A 22,785-nucleotide genomic window follows, 5' to 3' on the forward strand; every position below is an offset into this window, starting at 1 on the left:
ATATTGCACTGTTCCCATAGACTATTAACTTAAGCCATTCAGGTGAAAAGTAGCAAAAGCATCAATAATATCGATCTCTTTCTTTTAAAGATATTATTTAATATCTAGAAAGAATCAAAGACTTGTATAGAACAGAGCAGAGTATATTTAATATATGGTATCACTAGTTTCTTATTATTTTCATTTGCAACAGGTACCATTTTTATAGAAATTATATAATGCGTTATTTTCTTCTTTCTTTTCATACTAGAAATCAAGAAATAAACTTTGATCGATTACAATATGCTTCTGTTACTTCACTAAACTTGAATTAGCTATGTAGCTTTGAGATCAAGTTTTGATATAATTATAAAAACTCATTGATAGAGCAGGAAACATTACCATCAAGGTAGATACCCTAAACCAGCTTCCAAACTGATGGAACTTTTGATACTGGATGCGTTACTAGCCCTCCTACAAATTTTATTGGAATCTGATCCAAAGACGGCAGCAATTTCAGCACTCTTCTTTATCGAGAGTGCTTCGTGATGAGCGTCAGATCTAATGTTACCATGAGAGAAACATTTTTTCTCTCTTTCGGCACCTCCAACGTACACCAAACGACCTTGAGTGTCTCTGGCACTTACAACCAATACCTTTTCGCTACCAGAAGATTGCTGGGACTTTCTTCCTGGACTGAAAAGGTCATAATCCAAAGCTAAGTTGTCCGAGCTACCACAAATGGGAGAGGATTGAATCTAAAGAGGAAAATAAAGAAGAAAAAAAAAAGAAAAAACTTTGAGCAATCTCTAGTAGAAGATTAAAATGTTAATGTTTAATTAGAGTAAAAGAAAATTTGTAGAAATCACCTTCAATAATTCAGAATTATGAGAAGAAGAATGACTCCTAGAGGTTTTTGATGACGTTATTCTATCAGGACTTCCACCTCTACTTAACGTGCCCTCCGAAGGCACAATACCCTTTTGTCTCAATTGTTCCAAGATGTTGGATCGTACAGGCGTCTTTCCGCAATAACATTTGTTGCTTTCCGAGCAACTGTCCGTGTCGCAGGCACACACTACCGTATTCGGGAGGATAGGCTCTACGAGTTGTCTTCTGGACAGGGAACAATAACATTTATCCGCTGAGATACAGGTGCAGGATTCGGAATCGTAGCTGCATTCGCTGCAACTTACGTAACCACTGCTGCTTCTATTTGCAGCTGGTCCAGCGTTGCGACTCGCTCGTCTACCTGAAGAAAATTAATTGATTTCATTTTATCGACGAATTTTTCTTTTTAACTTTTTTCTTTTTTTTTTTTTCTGTTGACAACATTTACGTACACGTGTCACTGTCCTCCGAAGTAGTGTGACACTGCCCATTTTTGTTCATTCTCCAGGATGATCGTCTTTTCCCATGTCTACTGGCCAACACACGACTTCGATGATTATTTCTAGCATCGCAAGACGAGCTACTTCCAAAACTATCGTTCAATCTTCTCGCAGGAAAAATAACCGATGTAAATTCAGTCGGTCCACCTTTTAATCTCGATACGGATCTTTTGATAGCACGCCCTAAAAGACAAGGCCGACGAGTCGATCGTCTTCTCTGTGGTCTACGACGTCTTCTCATTATACTAGCAGATCTTTGATAAAGCTCGTCTTGTGTCAAAGTTGCGGCAAGTTTTAATAAAAATTCTTTGTAAAGTGGCTTGAGATCGTTAAAGGACATACCTTCTGGATCTGAAAATAATATTATTAGAATTTGATCGATCATTGTTGATATGTGAATTAATAATAAATTAATTATTTGTTTTCTTACCAATAATAGCTGCTAAGATATCATCGACGCTAGTCAAACCTTCCTGATTTCTAAATTCATCAAACAGTTCAGTAAATCCCAATGGAGTACCCCCTTTCATATTATTTGCTATTCTGGTACTTCCAGGTTTCAAGAAACTCGCTCGTCTTGGTAATTCAACTCTAGTCATTAAATCCCCTCTTTCTACGTCAAGATCACTTTGAGATCTCTTGAGTTTATTTTCTTGAACAATTTTCTTGGTACTTTCTGTTCTACCCACTGGTGGTTCGCTGCCAGCTCTACTTCTCCTTCTAACTCGAGGCTGACTGTATTCCGGTATCTTCGTATCCACTTCTAAATCATTAGAAACATTAGCCTTTTTCAAGGGTTTATCCATGGTAACAACTCTACAGAGCTTTGTACCGGAAGATGCAGTTTTTTCTCTATTCCTAGAACAGTGTTTTTCTTGAGAAATCTTTCTACAGTCTTCGTACGTATCATTTTTACGATTTCTCGAGAAGAAAACATTCTCTTGAGAACTATTGACTTGTCCACGATTCATCTTCTTATTACTACCAACGTAAGTATCCTCTTGATCAAGACTATAGATCTTTTCCGCGTCTCTGAAGTGTTCCTCGTAAATCCTCTGTCGATCGCTCTTCGTACTTTGCATATAAATTGGATTCTTCGTGCTCGATGGTTTTTCAATTCTATCGTATATTGGAAAACAATCGGATTTTTTCGAATAAGATTCCACGGTACTTTGAACGTCAAGACCATTTCGAGAAAAATCGTAAGACCCGTAATTTCGTTCACTCGACGATGATATAATCTCATCTTTTCTTCCCGGCAAATAAATGGATCTTGAATTAGTATCAAGATCATTGCTCCTTCTAGATGATAATAATTTTTCGTAAATGTTAGATTGAATTCCATAAATGCTATTGCTGGTTTTATCATCGTAAATCTTATCCGTACGACTACTTTCACGATCTAACTCGTTTTTCTCGATTTGTTGAGGATCTTTCGAACATTTAACATTATCCTTCTTCTCAAACTGTTCCAAATTCTTTTGAATTAAGCTCACCGGCTTGTCCGGTTTGACGGGTTCTCTTCTACATCCTCTAGCTTCGAGTATATCTTCAGCCTTTACGTCCGAAATGGTTTTCTTTTTTCTTCTTGGTGCTTTCTGTACACTGGTAGACTTGTTACTCTCGTCTTCGGTAGCTGAATTCGAGATAGAATTTTTTTTCAACCTCGGTGGTCTTATCGGATGAGGTGGAATGTTGTTTGGTTTTGGTAACGACGATGGTGTTAATAAATGACTTTTATTACTTGGACTAGCTTCTCTTACGCTAGAAACTACCGATGCCAAACTAACACAGCCTAAACCATTAGTATGTCTAGGTCTTCTTCGATTTCCATCAAGATCAGCTAATAATGCTCTGTACAAAGTGGCCGCAGCGGCAACAGCATCTTCCTCCGTTTGACAGGCAAATGCGTGACACTCCAATAATCTTGCTGCTCCTGCTCGTCTCATTACCACAGCAAAGATAGGTGGATAAACATCAATGTCACTTTTTAAACCACGCATTGTTCTATAAAAAATATATATGTCATTCTTTTTAATACAAATTTCTTTAAAAGGAAATCAAGATATTAATGCATATATTTTTGTAAAAACTAGGACAAAAGAGTAGGTGTTCACAAGAGTATGAATCAGAGTATCTTAAAGAACAAAGAACAAGTATTGAACCTTTCACCAGTTAATGACGTATAAATGGATTCAAGACAATTCTTAATCAACTAATCCAGTCTCTTGCATCAGACCAACTAAGGAATGATACTATGAATATCTAATCGTTAGATCTAAAATCATCATTCGTAATTTTCTAATATAAATTTACCTATAGAGGTCAGCGTGCTTGTCTTCGGCCCCTTGACCTTGATCAGTATCTCCAACCAGTGGCAAGAAGGCATAATGAGACTCGCCTGATGGAATTTTCCTACATCGAAGTCTCAATGCACTCCAAACGGCTATTCTACGAAAGGGATTGTTCTTCTCACAGATTTCACTGGTTCGAAATGTCAATCCACGTCTTGAAACTTCTAATTCCGCTTGAATTGACCCATCGATTTTTTCTAAAAGTTGACGAAGTGGTTCTTGAAGACCACGAATGCTAGCTACTCGACCACCAACTGGAGCAGCACCCATGTATTTCACCTGATCAATTATAAAAAGGTTCATTTAAATATTAGTATATATTTAAGAATTCATATCTAGTTTGATTGAAATTTATAGATGATATATTTTTAGATAACAAAATGAATTCGGAAAGTCTTTGGAAACTTATATATAATTAGATTTAAATAATTAAACAAGTAATCCGTGCATTAACCAAATGAACAATTTTTAAAAGAAGATTCGCGAAGATGTTTAAGTTAACTCGTTACGCTCCGTTTAATAGTGAATGAAATGAAAGTGACGAATACAAATTCCGGAAGATACGTTTGCTATGCAAAGGAAAGTCCCTTTGTTTCTTTTTTTTTTTCTTTTCTTTATTATTTCTTTTTTTTCTTTTTTGGTCATCTACTTATTCCTTTCTTACAGCATCTTTTGATTTCGTTTAGAAAATAAAACGTTTACGATTATCGCGAAATCGCTCAATGATTCTTCCTAACTTGTCTTAAGTATACGGGTTACTTTAAAACTTTCTTTTTCAGCTTCCTTTCGAGATATCTCCGGAATTATCTTCTCTTTGGAAAATGATTTTCTAACGCGTAACTGGCCGCGACTAATTAAACGACGATCTAATTAAGACAATTTTCAATTTATACAAATTTGTATTGTGAGTCTTTTTTTTTCTTCATTCCTTTTTTCTAACTTTTGCAATTTTATTTCTAGAGAGTGAAATTTAACAGTGGTTTAATAATAATTGTTGTGTGTTTGATGATTGCTTTTCAGCGTGAATAAAAATTTTCATTATACTTTTAACCATACGTTTAAAACAGGTATGGTGTAAAAAGTAGCACATAGAATAAAATCGATGTATATAAATTTATAGTCATGCCAGTGTTATAATTATCCACTCGTCGTTGAAAAGAAAGTTAATTTTCCTGATCAAATTTAATCGTGTGTTATTCTCCTTTCTTTCTTTCTTTCTTTTATTATAACTTTTGTATCATTTAATTTTAAAGAAAGCGTTGTTGTTACTGCTGTTGTTGTTGTTTAACTTAAAATAATTTTTAAGTGAAAAATTTCACTCGGAATTCGTATGAAAATGATAAAAAAAAAAAAAAAGAAAAGAAAAGAAAAAGAAAAAGGAAAAAGCTACCGGCAAGATGGCAGCTGCACATTCTCCCGGTGTTCCGCTTTCAGCTTCCACGGAAGCAAACATAGCTTCGATTCTTGCTTGGACCGCACTGTTAACTCTTTTTTGTTCTTCGAAACTTTGATCTTCACAATGAACCGAAGTAACGGTTGATACACCAGCGTACCAACCACCGATAGTTGAACTGCAAATTGATCTGCAAAGTAAAAATCATTTTGTACAATTACAACATAAGTATCAGTTATTAGGATGAAACAAAAGTTCATGTTGTTTAAAAATGTATATTTGTTAAATAAATTTTCAAATGAATATATTCAAAGTTAATTTTACAATTAAAAGTTTGTACATTTCTAAAATGAATATTTGATAAGTCAATTTTCTACAAAATGAACAATTAGGCAATTTATAATAGAATTTGTAATGCAATAAACACACGAACTTTGTAGTTCATCCTAATAAAAGGATAACTAACGTGATCAATAATCTTTTACGAGAATATCCTTTCTAATTGATAATATTTTACCTGGAATCCTCGAAAAGGGCATCAATTCTAGCCTTGCTTCGAAGTGAACATTCCGATGGCGGTCCAGCCAATCGGAATCCATCCCCATAACAAGGCATTCTAGCAACAGACATCTTTCTTTCCACTTTTGGATACGTATCATTGAAAAAAAGGAAAAAACATAGGAAAGAAAAAAGAAACTATCCAGATAATTGTTCTAGAAATTCTTCAATCATCTCTTTCGACGATGGTGGTATCCCTCTCGTTCTAAAAATAAAAGATTAAACATAAAAATATTATTTATAATATGATGATAAATGATCAAATAATAATAATAATAATAATGTCGAATTAGATACAATATATATATATGTGTGTGTGTGTGTATCTAACAATAAGTAAAATATATCTTTCAATTATTTTACTTCATTCTTTATGGTTTATGCGATAGCTTGTTAAGAGTGCGTTAAATTTATGCGAGAAGTTGTCTGCTATGAAGATAATTAAGACTCAAATGTAAGGCACAAAATGAGATGAAGAATCTTGATAAATTGTTTAAGTGAGGTGAGATGAGGTGAGAGGAGGGTTGAACGAAGGGTATTAGGCTAGGTTTAACGGTCTCTACGAGTAAAAGTACCGAGAGCGAGATCTACCTTGTTATGTGTGCTATATATATATATGTGTGTTTCATGATTTCGAGGGAAAGCTAAGTAAAGTTTTCTGTTACACCTAAGAAACACACTTATATGTTAGTTAGTTAGTTAGTACGTTCTTGTTTAGTCATAACGCACATACCAGATCATATTTTTCAAATGATTTTTCTAATATGTTAATAAAGTCTGATAAGTAAGTAGGTAGGAAGAAGTATAGGTATGCGTGATCTGATTAAAAAAAAAATATATATATATATATATAATATGCGAACTCTTTACAATTTTAATTTCGTTCTTTCGATCTTTCCCGGAAACGTTCAACGAACTGAACTGTCCATTCTAATCTTTCTCTATTCCAATAAGAAAATAAAATATAATAAAATAAAATACAATAATATAATATACAATAAAATAAAGTATAATAAAATAAAATACAATAAAATATAATAAAAATAAGAAAAATAAAATAATACCCATTTCATTTATATCAATTCTTATATTTATAATATTAATTCTAAGTTTAATTAAAAAACACGTATTTTATATATACAACTCGAGAAAGAAAAAAAATGTACAGTTACCGTAAAATGAATTAAAAATTCTTCGAATTAGCTGTTTTTTTTTTTTTTTCAATGAGAACTGATAGATAGAACACACAAGAGAACGAAAGAGAAGATCAACATCTGTCGAATAACTGTCTCCATTTCTAACTTTGATTAGTTTTTAGAGTGTAGTTCATAGTACGTGTATGTAACTTATATGATAATAAATGAATGTTAGTGTATACGAATATGAATAAAACGGCACACACGTTCTGTGTATGTGTTCCACGTGCTTTCAGTTTAAAGCGTTCGTCTCTACGTGACGGAAGCGATTATCGAAAAATAGAAGATTACGAGAATAATTGGAGTCTCTCGGTTAGGACATGTTGTAACACAGAAAACCGTTCGTATATGATCGTATAACATGATTACCGAGTTCTTTCTAACGCGATGCGAATCCAGAGATGAAAGCAGACAGACAGACAGACAGACAGACAGACAGAACAGACACCTCGTGTGTCGGTTATATTATAATTTAATTGCGGTATTTAACATCTCATTTCTCTTAAATTTTTCTTTTTACAACGAACGCACGATGATGATAGGAATACCTTTTTATATATTCATCTTCGTGCGTTAATAAACTAACTTCGTTCATTCGTTCGTTCGTTCGTTCGTTCTTTAGTTTTTTATTTCTCTTTTTTATAGTTAATGAATTCACCAACTGACCAAGTTTTTAATTCCGTGAACGTCGTCACGATACAATTATATTGATCATTACTTTAAAAATATATTTCATTTATTAGGATTGATAATTATTTTCATTAAAAATGGATTATTTATATAAAATATATGTGTATTTGATGTATATTAAATATTATGTATTTGCTCATAATTATGAAAATGATATTATTGTAAGTCAAAAATTTAAAAAAGATAAAAAAACATCACTAATTTCACACTATATTATTATTATTATTATTACTTATATTATTTTAAATTAAATGAATTCAATGTAATTGTCCCTAAAATAAACCCTTACGTAGTATTTGTTATTACAATATTATATAGAATTCATTTACAATTAGTGTACAACATGAAATATCTCAAACCAATAGATATATGACTTAAAATTAGACCAATTTCATAATTATGGCCACACATTATGAAATATTTAAACAATTTTTTCCGTATTATGTATTATCTATGACGTATATATATATATATATGAAAGATAAAGAGATTTTTCGTTTAATAATCTGTTAAACGAGTGAAATTTGTTCAAGCAGATGCTTTCTGGCGTGTGACACGCAACCGAAACAACGCTGTATATCACCTTTTAACCCAGAAAAGTTGGACCAGTTTTTCTGATTACTCGAAGAAGGAAGTTTTCGATACCGGTCTTTGAACGTCATTAAAGTAGTGCTATTGATATTACAACGATTACGACATCGATGAACGTGTTACTAGATCTATGCCAGCATCGTTCGATCCGCAATTACCAAGTTCATGGCTCATTTAGCACATTTTATAGCTACAGATTTGAACACGATCATCTCTTTAATAAATTCAGTTAATTTTCTATCTTTATTTACGAGATTTCTATTTTTTTTTTTTTTTTTTTTTAACGATCAAAGTAAAAGTTATATTTCATTTTTTTTAATATGATATGATAATACTTTTCCATTAATATTTAACAACGAGTTAATCAAATATTAACTTAAGGAAATGATGTGTGTTAAAACTTAAATATTAGAGTTTTATTTTCTTAATTGATAATATGAAATTTTCTTGAAAGAAAAATCGAACAAGAGTTAGGAATATTTTGAAATTATCTATTCAGGAAGAGAGCAACGTTATAGAGAGAGAGAAAAAAAAAACAGTATATAATATTTATCGAAGCGTGAAATATAAAATAGTAGGCAAACCTTTTATAATTCTCTCGGTGAAGTTTTATTCATTTGAAATGTGTAGAATCATGTTGATCAAAATATATCATAATATGAAATAATTTTGAATATAATATATCCGTCAAATTTTTGTAACGTCATTCGAATTTGCACTGACACACTGAACTACTTTTTTGTTGTTGTTGTTTTGTTTTGTTTTGCAGGACAACGAAGAGGATATACACCAATGAAACGTTAAGTGAACTGTTTTGTTCGTTTAGAAAGAACCAATGACGATGAAACGGCAACGGAAGGGTGGTTGCTTCCGCATTGTAGACTATAAATCGTTCATTCGTTGTGTTTGACTCGCATCAACCTTGATCGCGAGTCGATCCGGATGGCCGTCGACGAGAAACTGCCGGGGATGTTCCGCAGGAGAGACTCCGGTTCTCCAACCAGTGAGTCGAGGCGCCTCCATGCTGGAACGAAGAGAAGGAGAAGGATCAACGAACAGGGAAAAAGAGAAAAAATTTAACCGAAAGAAAGAAAGAAAGAAAGAGAGAGAGAGAAGGAAGAAACAGTACCTTATTCCTATCAAGGACTGTTACCCTCAATTCGTAATATTATACAGGATGTTCAGAAAACATTCATTATCAATATTTATATTTACAAATGTCATATTCTTATCAAATCAAATGGTTTGACAAGCATAGTAAATAATATACTGATATTTTCACGATATTTTGTAACTGTGTAACATTTACAATCGTCGATCTACAGCTGACTGGATTCTCAATGAAATCTACTTTCAGTATTTGAATAAGAACATTATGATTACGTTTTAAAAACACTTAAGTTAGCATTGCATATGATGGAAGCAAGTAAATCAATCATGATACCTAGCAAACGAAAATGTTTATATCTCAAAAATGATTAACTTTATATTTACAAAAGTTTTGTTTTTACTGGATATAAGTATTGAATGATATTTTTGAACACCTTGTATAACTTTAATAATGTTATAAAAAAAAAGAAACACACACACACACACACACACAAAGATAAAGTATTCTCATTGCTATCACAAGGATTAATATTAAAATATTATCGATATATAAATTATTTGAATTTTTTTAGCAAAGTGAATTTTGTTCTGAAAGCTGATAAGAGTTATCCTGAGATATAAAGAAGCTCATTTTAAAATTTGAATAAGTAATATATGTGGTACAAGGAGTAAATTGCTGAACGGTATATTTTTTTTGTTTTGAAAAAGGTAAATATATCAAACTCCATAATAAAATATAAAAGAGAGACGTACAAAATCTAACCGATCGACTATCAAAAGACGACTTATTGAAATCTAACAGGACTCTTTAGGATATAACCAAGAACCTTTTCTGATATATCAAAAAGATAGACAGCAGAACGTCCGGATAAATTGTTGCTGAACTCAACGAATAATAATAAATAATAATTGGTATTCGTTGAATTTAATTTGACGAATATTACTATTAAGTGGATGACTTGAAAAAAAAAAAAAAAAATACGAGAATTGATAAGATAACGAGCATAAATTCTAAAGAAGAAAGGTTCCTTATAGATTTTTTATGCATGTGTGTATGCAAATGAAATAAACGAATTATCAAGTGTAACATAAAGTTATGATTTTTATCATTTCATTTTGTTTTTTTTGTATCTTTCTAGGAACAACGAATTAAATAAGAAGAGATGTGGTAAAAACGCAAAAAGAAAAGGAAAGGTAAAAGAAAGAGAAGAAGAAGAAGAAGAAGGAGGAGGAGGAGGAGGAGGAGGAGGAAAAGAAGGGGTAGAAGGGGGAAGAAGAAAGAGGTGAAAGATGGACCGGGCCATCTTCAGTCTGGTCCTTCTCTTGGAAGATGCTTTGGTCAATGTGAGGTGCCTTAACCGGTAACGGTATCGCTCTGCTATAGCGTTCATCGGCCGCACCAACGTAAGAGTACTGTTATTTCAACCATACGAGTAGAGAGAGAGAGAGAGAGAGAGAGAGAGAGAGAGAGAGAGAGAGAGAGAAAGAGGTATCCTTTTCTTTTTTTTTTTCAATTTGTTTTCTTTCATTTATTCCCCTTCTTTTCTTTCTCTTCTCTTCTCTTCTCTTCTCTTCTCTTTCTTTTAAGTATACACACTTAAGAGAGGATAAATCTCGAACGAGATTCATCCTCGTCCCTTTTTTCTTCAGCGTTCGTTCGTTCGTTCGTGGTTTGTTCGATCGATCGATTGAAAAAAAAAAAAAATTTAATTCTTTGCGAATCTCTCAGCGATTCTCATCTTCGTACAATTTAGTCTTCTGTGTGTATGAATTATTATTTACTTTGTATAAAAGAAAATGTTGTGAATATATCATTTAAACTCATTGCTTTAGAGAATTTCAAATGATAAAATAGTTCTATATGTTGCATAGAAATTTTATTACATTTTAAATGAAACAAAATTGGTATATTTTTATTAATTGGTATATTTCTTTTATTTTTATTAAGGTATTACTTTCAGATTATAAAATAGTTCTATATGTTGCATAGAAATTTTATTACATTTTAAATGAAACAAAATTGGTATATTTTTATTAATTGGTATATTTTTTTTTATTTTTATAAAGGTATTACACATAATGTAAAAACAATGAAAAAAGAGTAATAATTTAATGACATTTGTATAAGATATTTTGTTAAAAATATTACTGTCAATTATTTTACGTTAATAAAACAAAAATAATCATATAAGTTATTGCAATATTTCGAGATGGGATTAAAAATGTTCACACCGTACATAATTACGGTGTATCCAAAAAAAAAAGGTGGGACACTTTGAATTCCATCGTGCTCTTTGCAAAGAGTTAAAAAAAAAAGAAAAAAAAAGAACTATTAAATTTATAAGATGATAATCCTGTTTAAATGGAAAAAGAACATAATATCGATTGTTTATGGTGTGCTACGTTTTATCGATTATATTAATTGCAAACCGTTAATTTTCCTTAAAAATTAGATGATAGATAAAAGTTAAAGTTATTCGAAGAAATAATTAATCATTGTCGATAGGAACAGTTGTTGTGTACACACACGGATTTAGTATATGGCAAAGAAAAAGAAAAAAAGAAAAAAGTTATTGAATTTTACCGCAAGGGATTTTATATCGTTTTTATTATTATAGCAGTTAGAGGATTTATGCGTTAGTAGTAGTTTTGCTAGCGTGATTCGTATCTATGTTCACCAGTTTATTTTCATATAGGAATGAAATATTCGTAGAACGACAGATGGTTAGTTGTTGTTGTCGGTACCGTGTGTGTATGTGTCTATGTTCGAACAAGGAAGTACAAGAACTTTTCAATAGTCTTTGCAAGGATGTACGCAGATGTGATTTACAATCGGAGAAAAAGAAATCAACAAAATTCGTCTTCGTCTTCCTTTTTTTTCTTTCACGTTTTAACGTCATAATTGCACTTAGGTAAAGACACCTGTGAAAGTTCTTATATAACGTTAAAGTTCTGTGTGTGTGTGTGTGTTCGTTGACTTTCTGAACAAAATTTCTTTTCATTTCTTCAAATTTTATTCGTGAATTTCTTCTCTACTTTTTTTTTAATTATTCTAAAATAACAAATTAAAGTCTCATAAATGTGAATTATTATTTATAAAAAAAGATTATTTATATTAAAGATTAGCGAAAGCTTCTTTCCTGTTTTTTTTTTGTTTTTAAATCTTTTTCAGATTTAATTTCATCTTTTAATTTTTAGTTCAACGCATCGTTAAAAATGTATAACCTTTGACATGTATTTATTAATTCATAAAATTATTTAAAAGAGAAATATCAAATTTAACGAGCGATTAAATATTTATTCGTTTAAATTATTGCGAAATACAAATATGCACAGCTTTAAAACGAATCGCGCAAAATGTCAATAAATACAAGTGTGTCCTAATTTTTTTTTTAAAAGAAATTCTACATTATCTTTTAAAAGAAATTTACCGTCCGATAAATTTGCTATTTTGTCTTATAAATATTATTTATTTAATATATTATAAATAATTAATATATACATATTTAATTATTGTTATTATTAAAACACACATTCCTATATGAAAATAATAAAATTTAATATATAATTTATATTAAATATATAAATACAATTATATATATATATATATTTATTTATAAATTTATATATATTATATTTATAATATATATAAATATATATATATATAAATTATCGTTAAAAAAAATACATTTTTTATTTATTAATATATTTATTATGTAACATTCGTACTTTCATTCATTTATCACGAAATGATGTCTTCATAATGAAGACAATACTACTACTACTACTACTACTACTCTATTTACCTTTGTATTTCTCAAGACGGTTACATCTTTCACGGTTCGTACTTTTGACTCTCAGATTTTCTTTTAACAACCATATATCGTCCCAATGTATCTTATTCCAGACCTCGAGAAAGCTTCTACCGTTCATGACGATGCGTGATGCAATTACACAGTCTGCTTCATTCGAAAAGGAACGCCTGATCGAACGATTGTCACTTCAGGAGGGAAGAACAAAAAAAAAAACAAGAAGCACCACCAATTCAATGCAAAATACAAAGATAAGCAATTTTACAATCTTATACAAACAGGTATGAATAATTTAATCATTAATATTCATTTTTTTTTTTTTTTGAAATTCGTTTAACGAGGCATTTTCATCGTCATCATCAAAATGTCATGGATAAACTTAAAGAAAGAAAAATCACATTATAAGATTTGTGTAAACATCTATCTTGTCCATAGATAAAATTGATTTTATCTTTTTATTTATAACAATTTAACTTCATATTAACAACATAATTGTTTGCAATTTGTTTGCTTTTTTTTTTTATTTCTTTTCTTATTCTTGACTCTAGAGAAACATGAAAGTTAACTTGATAGAAGTTTATTACTTACAAATAGACTAATGTATGTGTGTGTCTTAAACGATCATTGATCAAATAATAAAGTAAGTTATTTAATTATAAAATATAGGATTACAAGTATAGAAATGATAATAGATAATAATTGAACTAACATCAATACTCATCGTTGAACTAATTTCACTTATGACCTGATTCTTCCATAATTGAGTTTATATATATAATATATATATGTAACTGTAAATTATGTCGGTAATATATATAACTGTAATCCTGAAGTATTTCGAACAACACTTGAGCACCGCTGCTCAGATCGCTACGTTAACGTAACATTTTGATTATGATTTCGATGTTAAGGTCACGACGATGGTGAACTATAATGATTGCTTAGCACGATTTATACTTATCCATTATACGCATGGCAACTCTTGCTGGTTCTTCGTTGAAACGGGAAAGCATAAAGTTAAGTTATCAATAACATTTCATCGATATTGTTCTATGATTTAAAAAAAAAAAAAAGAAAGATATATATACATGTATAATATTATATAAAACATTGTTTTTGTATTAGAAAAATAATAGAAAGTTAAAAGTATACATTGTCATCAATAAGTTAGAACATTGTCATTATTTTCTTTCTATTTTTTATTATTTAGAAAAATAATTTCTAATACGAATTATCCCTGGTAGCACAAAATATTGAATAAATGTGTATTTAATATTAAAAAGATATTAAATTTCATGTATTGAATATTTTTTAATAGTTTGTACTATTAAGGGTGATTCTATGTTTTTCTTTTTTTGATTAACATTGCAAATCATTTTTTAATTGAATTTCCACTGCAGTAGAAGTCGATGAATATTTGTCTACGATGATCAATTGCAAAAGTAAAAAAAAACAACAAGTTATGTAATTTTTCAATTGCATAATCAAGTGTTATGTATTTACTCGCACAACAAAGTTAAGCATTGTATTTTAATTTTGATTTACACGTAATTTACGTTGCATGTGAATCGTTGAGTGTATTAAGAGTACATAACTTGTAAATGTGTATTTAATATTAAAAAGACATTAAATGTCATGTATTGAATATTTTTTAATATTTTGTACTATTAAGGGTGATTCTATGTTTTTCTTTTTTTGTTTAACATTGCAAATCATTTTTTACTTTAATTTCAACTGCAGTAGAAGTCGATGAATATTTGTCTACGATGATCAATTGCAAAAGTAAAAAAACAACAAGTTATGTAATTTTTCAATTGCATAATCGAGTGTTATGTATTATTTACTCGCACAATAAAGTTAAGCATTGTATTTTAATTTTGATTTACACGTAATTTACGTTGCATGTGAATCGTTGAGTGTATTAAGAGTACATAACTTGAGAATAATCATAATGCGAATGAAAAGAAAAAATATCAAAGAAATCCAATTTAATTTAATTTATTTATTTATTTATTTTGATTTCTTGGCACAGCATCCAAATGGTCCATCTGTCGAGAAAAATTATGTTTCATTATATTTTTTCCTTGAAAAGATAGAATAACCGTTTTAACTTCGTTTATTTACTCACCTTATTTTCTGTACTATCATCTCTTGGTTTCAATTCACTCAGTGTCCATATGGATCATTATTTGAATTTTTTTGTTTTTTTTTTGTTTTGTTAGCAAGTTCTTTTCAAATAAGGAATAGAGTTTTACAGGATAATAAATTATACGCAGTTAATATTATTTATTTCTTAGGAAGAAAAAAGAAGAAGAAGAAGAAAAAAAAACTTGCGTACAATGTAAAGAAGTTTTGTTTCTAAACATATTCACGATTTTTACGTATTTATATATATATATATATATATAGATATTTTTATTACCTTAAGTTATTTTAATTATACACGTGTTTTTGACGTACACGTAAAACAATGTTGACGAAGAAAAAATATCGACGTGTCGTAATAATACATAAAATAAGAAAAAAAAGAAAAAATGTCGAAGAAAGAAAAACATTTGTTGCAATAATTTGTTTTTCCCTTTATAGGTCGTGCGAACAATTATCATCTAACATAATTATTATCATCGTCATCATCTTCATATATATATATATATAATTATTATCGTTATTACACACGCAGCATTATAAACATAAATGAGTCTTCGTCGAGTTCTCCAATGGCACATTCCTATCGGTGCTCGTCTTTCTTGGGATATACGAGAATAGATATTACATACATCTTTCACTCTCACATTTTCACTTACACATTTATACACTGTAATAGGACATTACATAACATATTTACTAATGTATAGACGATGTATATATATATATATATATATATATATAAATATTTTCTGTTTTTTTTTTTTTAATATTTTAATTCATTAATTTTTTTTCAAAATGGGCCGACCCCATTAAAAGTTTATCAAATGGTAGGAAACTTTACAATTAAAAAAAAAAAAAAATATATATATATATATATATTTTAATTAATTTATATATAATATAATTTAATAATATATTATATATATTAATTATAATATATTATTATATATATTATTATATTATAATTAATATATTATATTATATATATTAATTAAATTATATTTATATTTATATATATATATAAAAGATTTCGCGTCATGTTGTTTTCCTTTATTTTTTATTTTTTTTTTATTTCTTAATTTCTTTCATAATTAATAAAAAGAATGTGCTAAGCGCACAATGAACGTTGTTGTCCCAAGTGAAAGGATATTGCGTAAGAAACGATATTATATACATGATCTATCGATCCAATCGATCAATTTCTATTATACTTTCTTTCTTTCTTTCTTTCTTCATACGAGAAAAAGTTATAACATAATTTTCCTTTTTTCTTTTTATTCCCTTTGCAATATAATTTTAATTAACTCGTTGTTGCATTTTCTTATTATTTTATTTTATTTTTTTTTTCATTTTTCCTCATAGATCATTCCTGATGTCATCGTTAAGCATACAATTGATTATGGATCACTGATCGACAATTTCCTGTTATCACATTACTGTCTTAATGTCATCATCGCATATGGTTTTCTTCTTTTCTTATTTTTTTTTTTTTACTTCTTTTTTAAGAAATTCATCATCCTGCATCATAGTGTTTCATACGAATGGAATTTCAACGAGAGGATATTAATCCTACGTAATGGATACATTGTTTATTATAATTATATTTAAATTATTTATTTTGTCCCTTTTTTTTTTTATTCATTTGTTCAACCACGATGACGATAAAATAGAAAGATGAAATTGAAAAATTACATAATATCTGATTCTTATTTTTTTGGTTAAAGTTGTAATATATATATATATATATATTTATATCGTTAAATATACATTCATACTGTATAATATCTTATAATAATAATAATGCTTAATAATGTTCTTAGAATCGATTTAGGCTCATCAATTCTTACCGATGAATTAACGGATGAACTCTAATCAATGGCATGCTTCTCGTTACTTTCAACTCTTACTATTTGGTGAATAAAAAAAAAAAAAGAAATAAAAATATAATATTAATATTTAATAATAGTATTATATGATAATATTAATAATATTAATAATAATAATAATAAAGTGCATAAATGTAAAGCATATTGTCAATTGTCACGTGATCTCTCTGCAATTTTGTTTTCAATACAAATAATATTTTATTATATTTACCTACGTATATATATATATGTAGGTAAATCTAAAAAAATATATGTATATATATACTTTACAGTATTGTATATTCGTATAATTATATTTATATAATATAATATATATATTTATTTATTTATTTTACGTAATCTATCTATCTATCTATCTATCTGTCTAGCTATCTATCTATGTATCCGTCTATCTCATTTCATCTGTTTATCTATTTATCTTCTTTTTCTCGCAGATATTCGTTCGTTCGCAACGAGAAAATCGTTTCGCAAGTCGCCGTATAAAGTCATGTAAGCCGCGACTAGAGAACTAGCGTTAAGAAATTCAATATGTATGTGTTTTTTCTTTCTTTCTCTCTCTCTCTCTCTCTCTCTCTCTCTATTTCTCTTTCTCTTTCTCTTTTCTTCTTTTTATTTTTTTATTTTTTTTTTACATTTAAACATTGTAGGATAAATATTTATGATCCACATTCAAGCGTAATTTCTTCTTTAACTATTTTTCTCGATTTTTCTTTTTCCTCTTATTGTTAGTACGATGATATAACTACGACACGAATTATCGCGAATTAAAATACATTTTTTGTTTTGTTATTTTTATTTTTATTATTCATTAATTTTATTCATTTATTCATTCGATTATTTTATTAGCACAGGTTCATCCTATATTTTTCTTAGATTTTCTTTTTCTGGCACTTGCGATTACGTGAATAAAACAACAAAATTAGTTCGTATTCATTCGATATTTCTTATTTATTTAAATTATTCATTTAATTTATTAGGAAACAAATGTACCATTTATTTAAAAGAAGCACAAAAGAAAAAAAAATGTTTTTGGCACAGGATTCAATGATGTTGGTTCTCCTCGCAAAAAAAAAAAAAAATAAAAAAAATCAAAATTGAATAAAACAATGAAGAAATATGAGTCGTATCTCTTAATTAAATTACATAGATGCGTGTGTCTTCTATGTATAAATGTTTGTATGTGTGTATAAGATTCATATGTAATAAAATAATTTGATATATGATGATAACTATAGCGAGCATAAAACAACAGAGACGATTTCTCAAAGGAAACGTTATGAGGTAGGCCAGCTCTTATATGCTGCTCATGTGCATTCATCTAACGAGCTTAAACCAACAGAGTGATCCGTCTACGTTGTAAAATTGACAATAATTATCTAGGCTCGTCTAATTAGTTCTTACTAGTCTCGGAAGAAGCTAAAAATTGCCATGTCATTTGAAGATTAAAAACAGGATCTTGCCAATGTAAATGGATCATGCGTTATTCTTTATAGAAATAACAACTTACTCATATTGTCAGTCTACATTTTGATAAATATTTTCTTTTTGTTTAGCAGTTGTTCTAGCAGTGATCGAATTTGAAATCATTTTTGATCTACTAGCAGTAGCGCAACAGCAATGTGTATTCGAAATAACATGATATAACCTCTGCTAGATCGTTCCGCTCGAATGCCACAAAAGAAGACGCCCACGTCGAGTAGAATGTTGCTTCAGTCCAATAGCAGTTTCATTGCATAGCGTAACTCGATCGCAAATAAACACAAGAAGCAAGAACATTGACGTTGAAGGATATGAGATACAATTGACGTAAGTTAGATGTACCTAACGTGGTCGTGGCCTGGGTAAAGGTTGCATATGTTGTTGTGGAGGATGAAGTTGCTGTTGTTGTTGCTGTTGTTGCTGTTGATGATGATGATGATACGGTCCAGCTCTAGAAGTTGGTATTGGTTGAATTCGATCGTTTGGACTGTCATCCAAATTTAATCCTGCCACCAATTGTGCTATCTCTCGATCCTTCTTCTCCTCTTTGGGCAATACGTTACCGTTCTGCGCACTGAAACCCAAAGAAGCTAAACTACCGTGACTCCTGCTACGATGTTCCGCGCGAATGCTGTAAGAAAAGGCCCGTTCGTTCAAGTGACCTTTCCGCCGGTAGATCCCAGTACCAAATCGTGACTCGTTTTCCGGACTATCAGCCGATTTTCCCAGCTCGGTCGATGTTAAATCGGCGTGGGAGGCTGCTAATCTTCTAGAAGCACCTAGAGTCGAGCCTTCTACTTCGGAATGCCTTTTACCTCTGTTACCAGCAGTACCATACGTTCCACTTGGATAAATGGCTGCTGCGACAGGAGGTGGAACCACTGGAAGTGGAGCATAAACTGGAACGATAGGTGCTGCTGCCGGGATTGGTCTCAGTCCTCTGGGATGATGTTGATGAGCTTTCCTCGGTAATGTAGCGGCTGGTACCAATAAAACAGGTGCCGGTCTGGCTAAAGTTCCAGCTACGGATCGACTACTTGGCGGTAATGGATGTGGATGATAATGCTGTTGTCTAATTGGATGGCCGAGAGTATGATGGCCATGACCATTAGTATACATTCCTTGATGTACCTGATGATGCAACTGTTGCTGCTGCATCGGATCTTCGTGCATTGCTCGGGTCTTTAATTTTTTCATTTTTTTATTAGTCTTTCTCCTAGCAGCAGAAGAAGTCGATTCCTCGACCAACAAAGGTTGAGAGGGTGGAGGTGGTGGTGGTGGTGGCGGAGGTGGTGCAACCAATTGCCGTGGCCTGGAACCTTTACTACTTCTCAATGTTCCTTGTTCCTGATAAACACCGTCCAACTCGTCACGACCCTTAGCCCAAACTTTATGATTTTCGTCACCATTGTAAAGACTAAGATCGTCCGTCGATGTAGCATCCAAACGATTAGCCTGTGGATTATCCAGAGTCGTACTAGATCCGCCCAAAGTATGATAGAGACTATTGTTCGATGGATTTGCAGTTGTCATTCCGTTCGTTGTTCCCGTTGATGGATCTAGCCCCTTGGCATAACTACTATCGGCATAAGCATGGAAACAACATCTCACTAGGGCGTTGGCCGCCATATCACGTTTGCAAATGAATGCGTGACACTCGAGGACCTTGATACCGGTCGTTCTTCTCAAGACGGCCGCGAAGAGCGGCGGATGATTGGCGCTCGGCGTCCTGGCGAAAGGCGAGTCGAGAGGCAGGAATCTCGTTGTTGAGGAATCCCCGTTACCACCCTTTACATGTCTCACAGCGGCACAATAATGAAGTGCTTCTATGGGAAAGAACCTGGTAACCTTCTTGCGATGTTCATCGACATTCTCCAATAATAAACCGTTGCTCCATACACTCAACCAGGAATCTATTCCGCGAGCACCCAACGCTCCTTGTTCTGGGTACAACTCTCTCAAAGGTTCTTGAACACCCAACAAGCCTTCTTTACTAGCATGAGGTACCGAACTACCAAGGTACAATACTCTGCACCGGCAGTACGGTGTAGCTGTTTCTTGATTAGCACCCCGCATTCTTTTAATATTTCTAATATAATTAAATCCCAATGAAACTTTGCAGGTAATTGTACACAAGAACACTCTACAAACGAGTATTCAAGTATACCACAAAGTTAGACAAAACACTTGGATCACTCTGCCATTTTCTTCCAATTACTTAAGAAGAAAATACCAGGAAAGGAACCTCTCTCTTTTCTCCTTTGATAATACACAACAAACTTAACAAGAAGACACTTACACCAAAGAGATAGATTGCAGTTAGTGTTGAATTGCACTACACTAAGATTACGCAGGCACTTTCCAAAGACGACGACGACGACGACGACGACGACGACGACGATGACGACGACGACGACGACGACGACGATGACGACGATGACGACGATGGGGATTCAGTTAGTTGCAAAATAAGAGGCGTGCTTCGACGAGATTCAAGCAAGCTGAGAGAGAGAGAGTCTCGCTCGGATATTTCGCAGCAGCTGTAGCCGACGCCGCCACCGCCGCCGTTCGCTGAGATCGGCGTCAGGCCATTATGGCCGCCTTCTTACGAGTCCTCTACCCCTCCCCCTTCCCCCTTCCCCCTCCCCCCTTCCCCTTCCCCCTCCCACCACTCTATTCTGAATCCTTGCTTCTACCTCTTTCTCTCTCTGTCTTTCTTTTTACTACACACGTTCTTCTCTCAACCTCCTGTGTTCGTCCTCGTCGATCTCATACAACGATTCCTACCTTCGACTTGCTCGCACCTTTACTATCCCTCCCAACTTCTTCGTTTCAAAGTTCCTTCTCTTTTTCTCTCTCTTTCTCTCTCTCTCTCTCTCTTTTTCTTCTTCGGTATGCGGCGTTTTACAGTGGCGTAGTCTCCGTCAAAGAAAATCTCTATCTCTCTTTCTATCTTTTTATTTCTGCACGTGTAGCCTCGTGATCGCTAACTCGCGGCACGTATCAAGGAGTTTGCTACTCGTACAGTAAACTACTATTAGATCGTTGCTTACATACACATGATACACATATACCACCCTGATGAGAAGATTATACAAGTCGATACTTTGATAGGAATTCGAGAGTTGGCTACGGTGGACTTTGAGGAATCCAAAGGCGCGGCCGGTAGCAGAAGGTGGCATACACGTCGTACTTCCACTTGGTGGGCCACATTGGAAGCCCCCTCACAAGGAAAAATGGCTGCCCTGTGGTTCAAGAACTTAAAAAATATGTTCAATTGAAAAATATTTAGGTTCTACATTTAATTGTTCTCATGTTCTTGATATGTTTTGTCAATTTATCTTGTACACTGTCACTTTAATATACACACAAACACAAACAACAACGTACTTGTATAGAAAAGAAAGATAGAGAGAGAGAGAGAGTAAAATACACGTAGCAAAGAAAGAATATTTATGAATTTGTAGGCGCACGCGCGCCCTACTATTGCGTTTGAAAGCAAAGCTGCTGAGAGAGAGACTCCTAACTTCAACCGGTGTACTCGTAGACTGAGAACAGCTCGTCAAGCGTGAGACTTCGCTGATCGTACCCCACTCTTTCTTTACCAGTGAGACAGACCCCTCTCTTTCTTTATTTCTTTATTTCTTTCTATCTTCATTATTTTCTTATTCTCTTTCCTTATTGCACCATCATTTTGTCCGGACACTCCCTGCGCCTACTACCTCCGTATGTCGCCTCCTATCACCAACACTAACATTATTCACTAATACTAAGTAAGATATTAATAATACCCACATACTACCACTAGTATTACTACTACTACTACTACTACTACTACTACTACTACTACTACATGGCTAACGCGAGAGAGTCGAGACCCTCGGGCACGTTGTTCACTCGGGGTGCTCCCAAGAATCGTGTCGAAGGAAACGGACTATCTTTTACCTGGTCTCTCACATATTGAATGGAATGTTATAATTCTACTTATTATTTATTTTACTTCCTCTCTTATTTTTGTTTTATCTCTCTCTCTCTCTCTGAACGATGTTTAAAATAATTATCAACGATAGAAGGTGTTAAGTAATCATCTAGATCATTCAACTGTCATCGATATCTCCTTCAAGTACTTTTGCAAAAAAAGAAAAGAAACTTTCTAATTCGATTAGGATTGTGGTACTAATGTAAAAAATCAATAAGT

At 31.9% G+C, this 22,785-nt stretch overlaps 2 protein-coding genes across 2 annotated transcripts; both read right to left on the minus strand.

Moving 5' to 3' along the window:
- Nucleotides 1-101: 101 nt before the first annotated feature.
- Nucleotides 102-5,769, minus strand: LOC107070311 (uncharacterized). Its single transcript, XM_089179730.1, has 7 exons — nt 5,635-5,769; nt 5,115-5,307; nt 3,687-4,003; nt 1,801-3,377; nt 1,323-1,721; nt 849-1,231; nt 102-737 (listed from the first exon to the last, which is right to left on the minus strand). Exons 1-7 carry the CDS (start codon nt 5,745-5,747, stop codon nt 384-386), a joined length of 3,336 nt encoding a protein of 1,111 aa, XP_089035856.1. The 5' UTR covers nt 5,748-5,769; the 3' UTR covers nt 102-383.
- A 42-nt stretch (nt 5,770-5,811) lies between these two features.
- LOC107070322 (uncharacterized) lies at nt 5,812-22,189 on the minus strand. The gene is made up of 3 exons (XM_089179731.1): nt 13,069-22,189; nt 8,737-9,176; nt 5,812-5,880 (listed from the first exon to the last, which is right to left on the minus strand). The coding sequence occupies exon 1, from the start codon at nt 20,661-20,663 to the stop codon at nt 18,930-18,932; it is 1,734 nt and encodes a 577-aa protein (XP_089035857.1). The 5' UTR covers nt 20,664-22,189; the 3' UTR covers nt 5,812-5,880; nt 8,737-9,176; nt 13,069-18,929.
- Between the last annotated feature and the right edge of the window lie 596 nt (nt 22,190-22,785).

This window comes from Polistes dominula, unplaced genomic scaffold (assembly GCF_049000335.1).
Source record: "Polistes dominula isolate Pdom_NZ unplaced genomic scaffold, Pdom_raw_medaka contig_27, whole genome shotgun sequence".
NCBI lineage: Eukaryota > Metazoa > Arthropoda > Insecta > Hymenoptera > Vespidae > Polistes > Polistes dominula.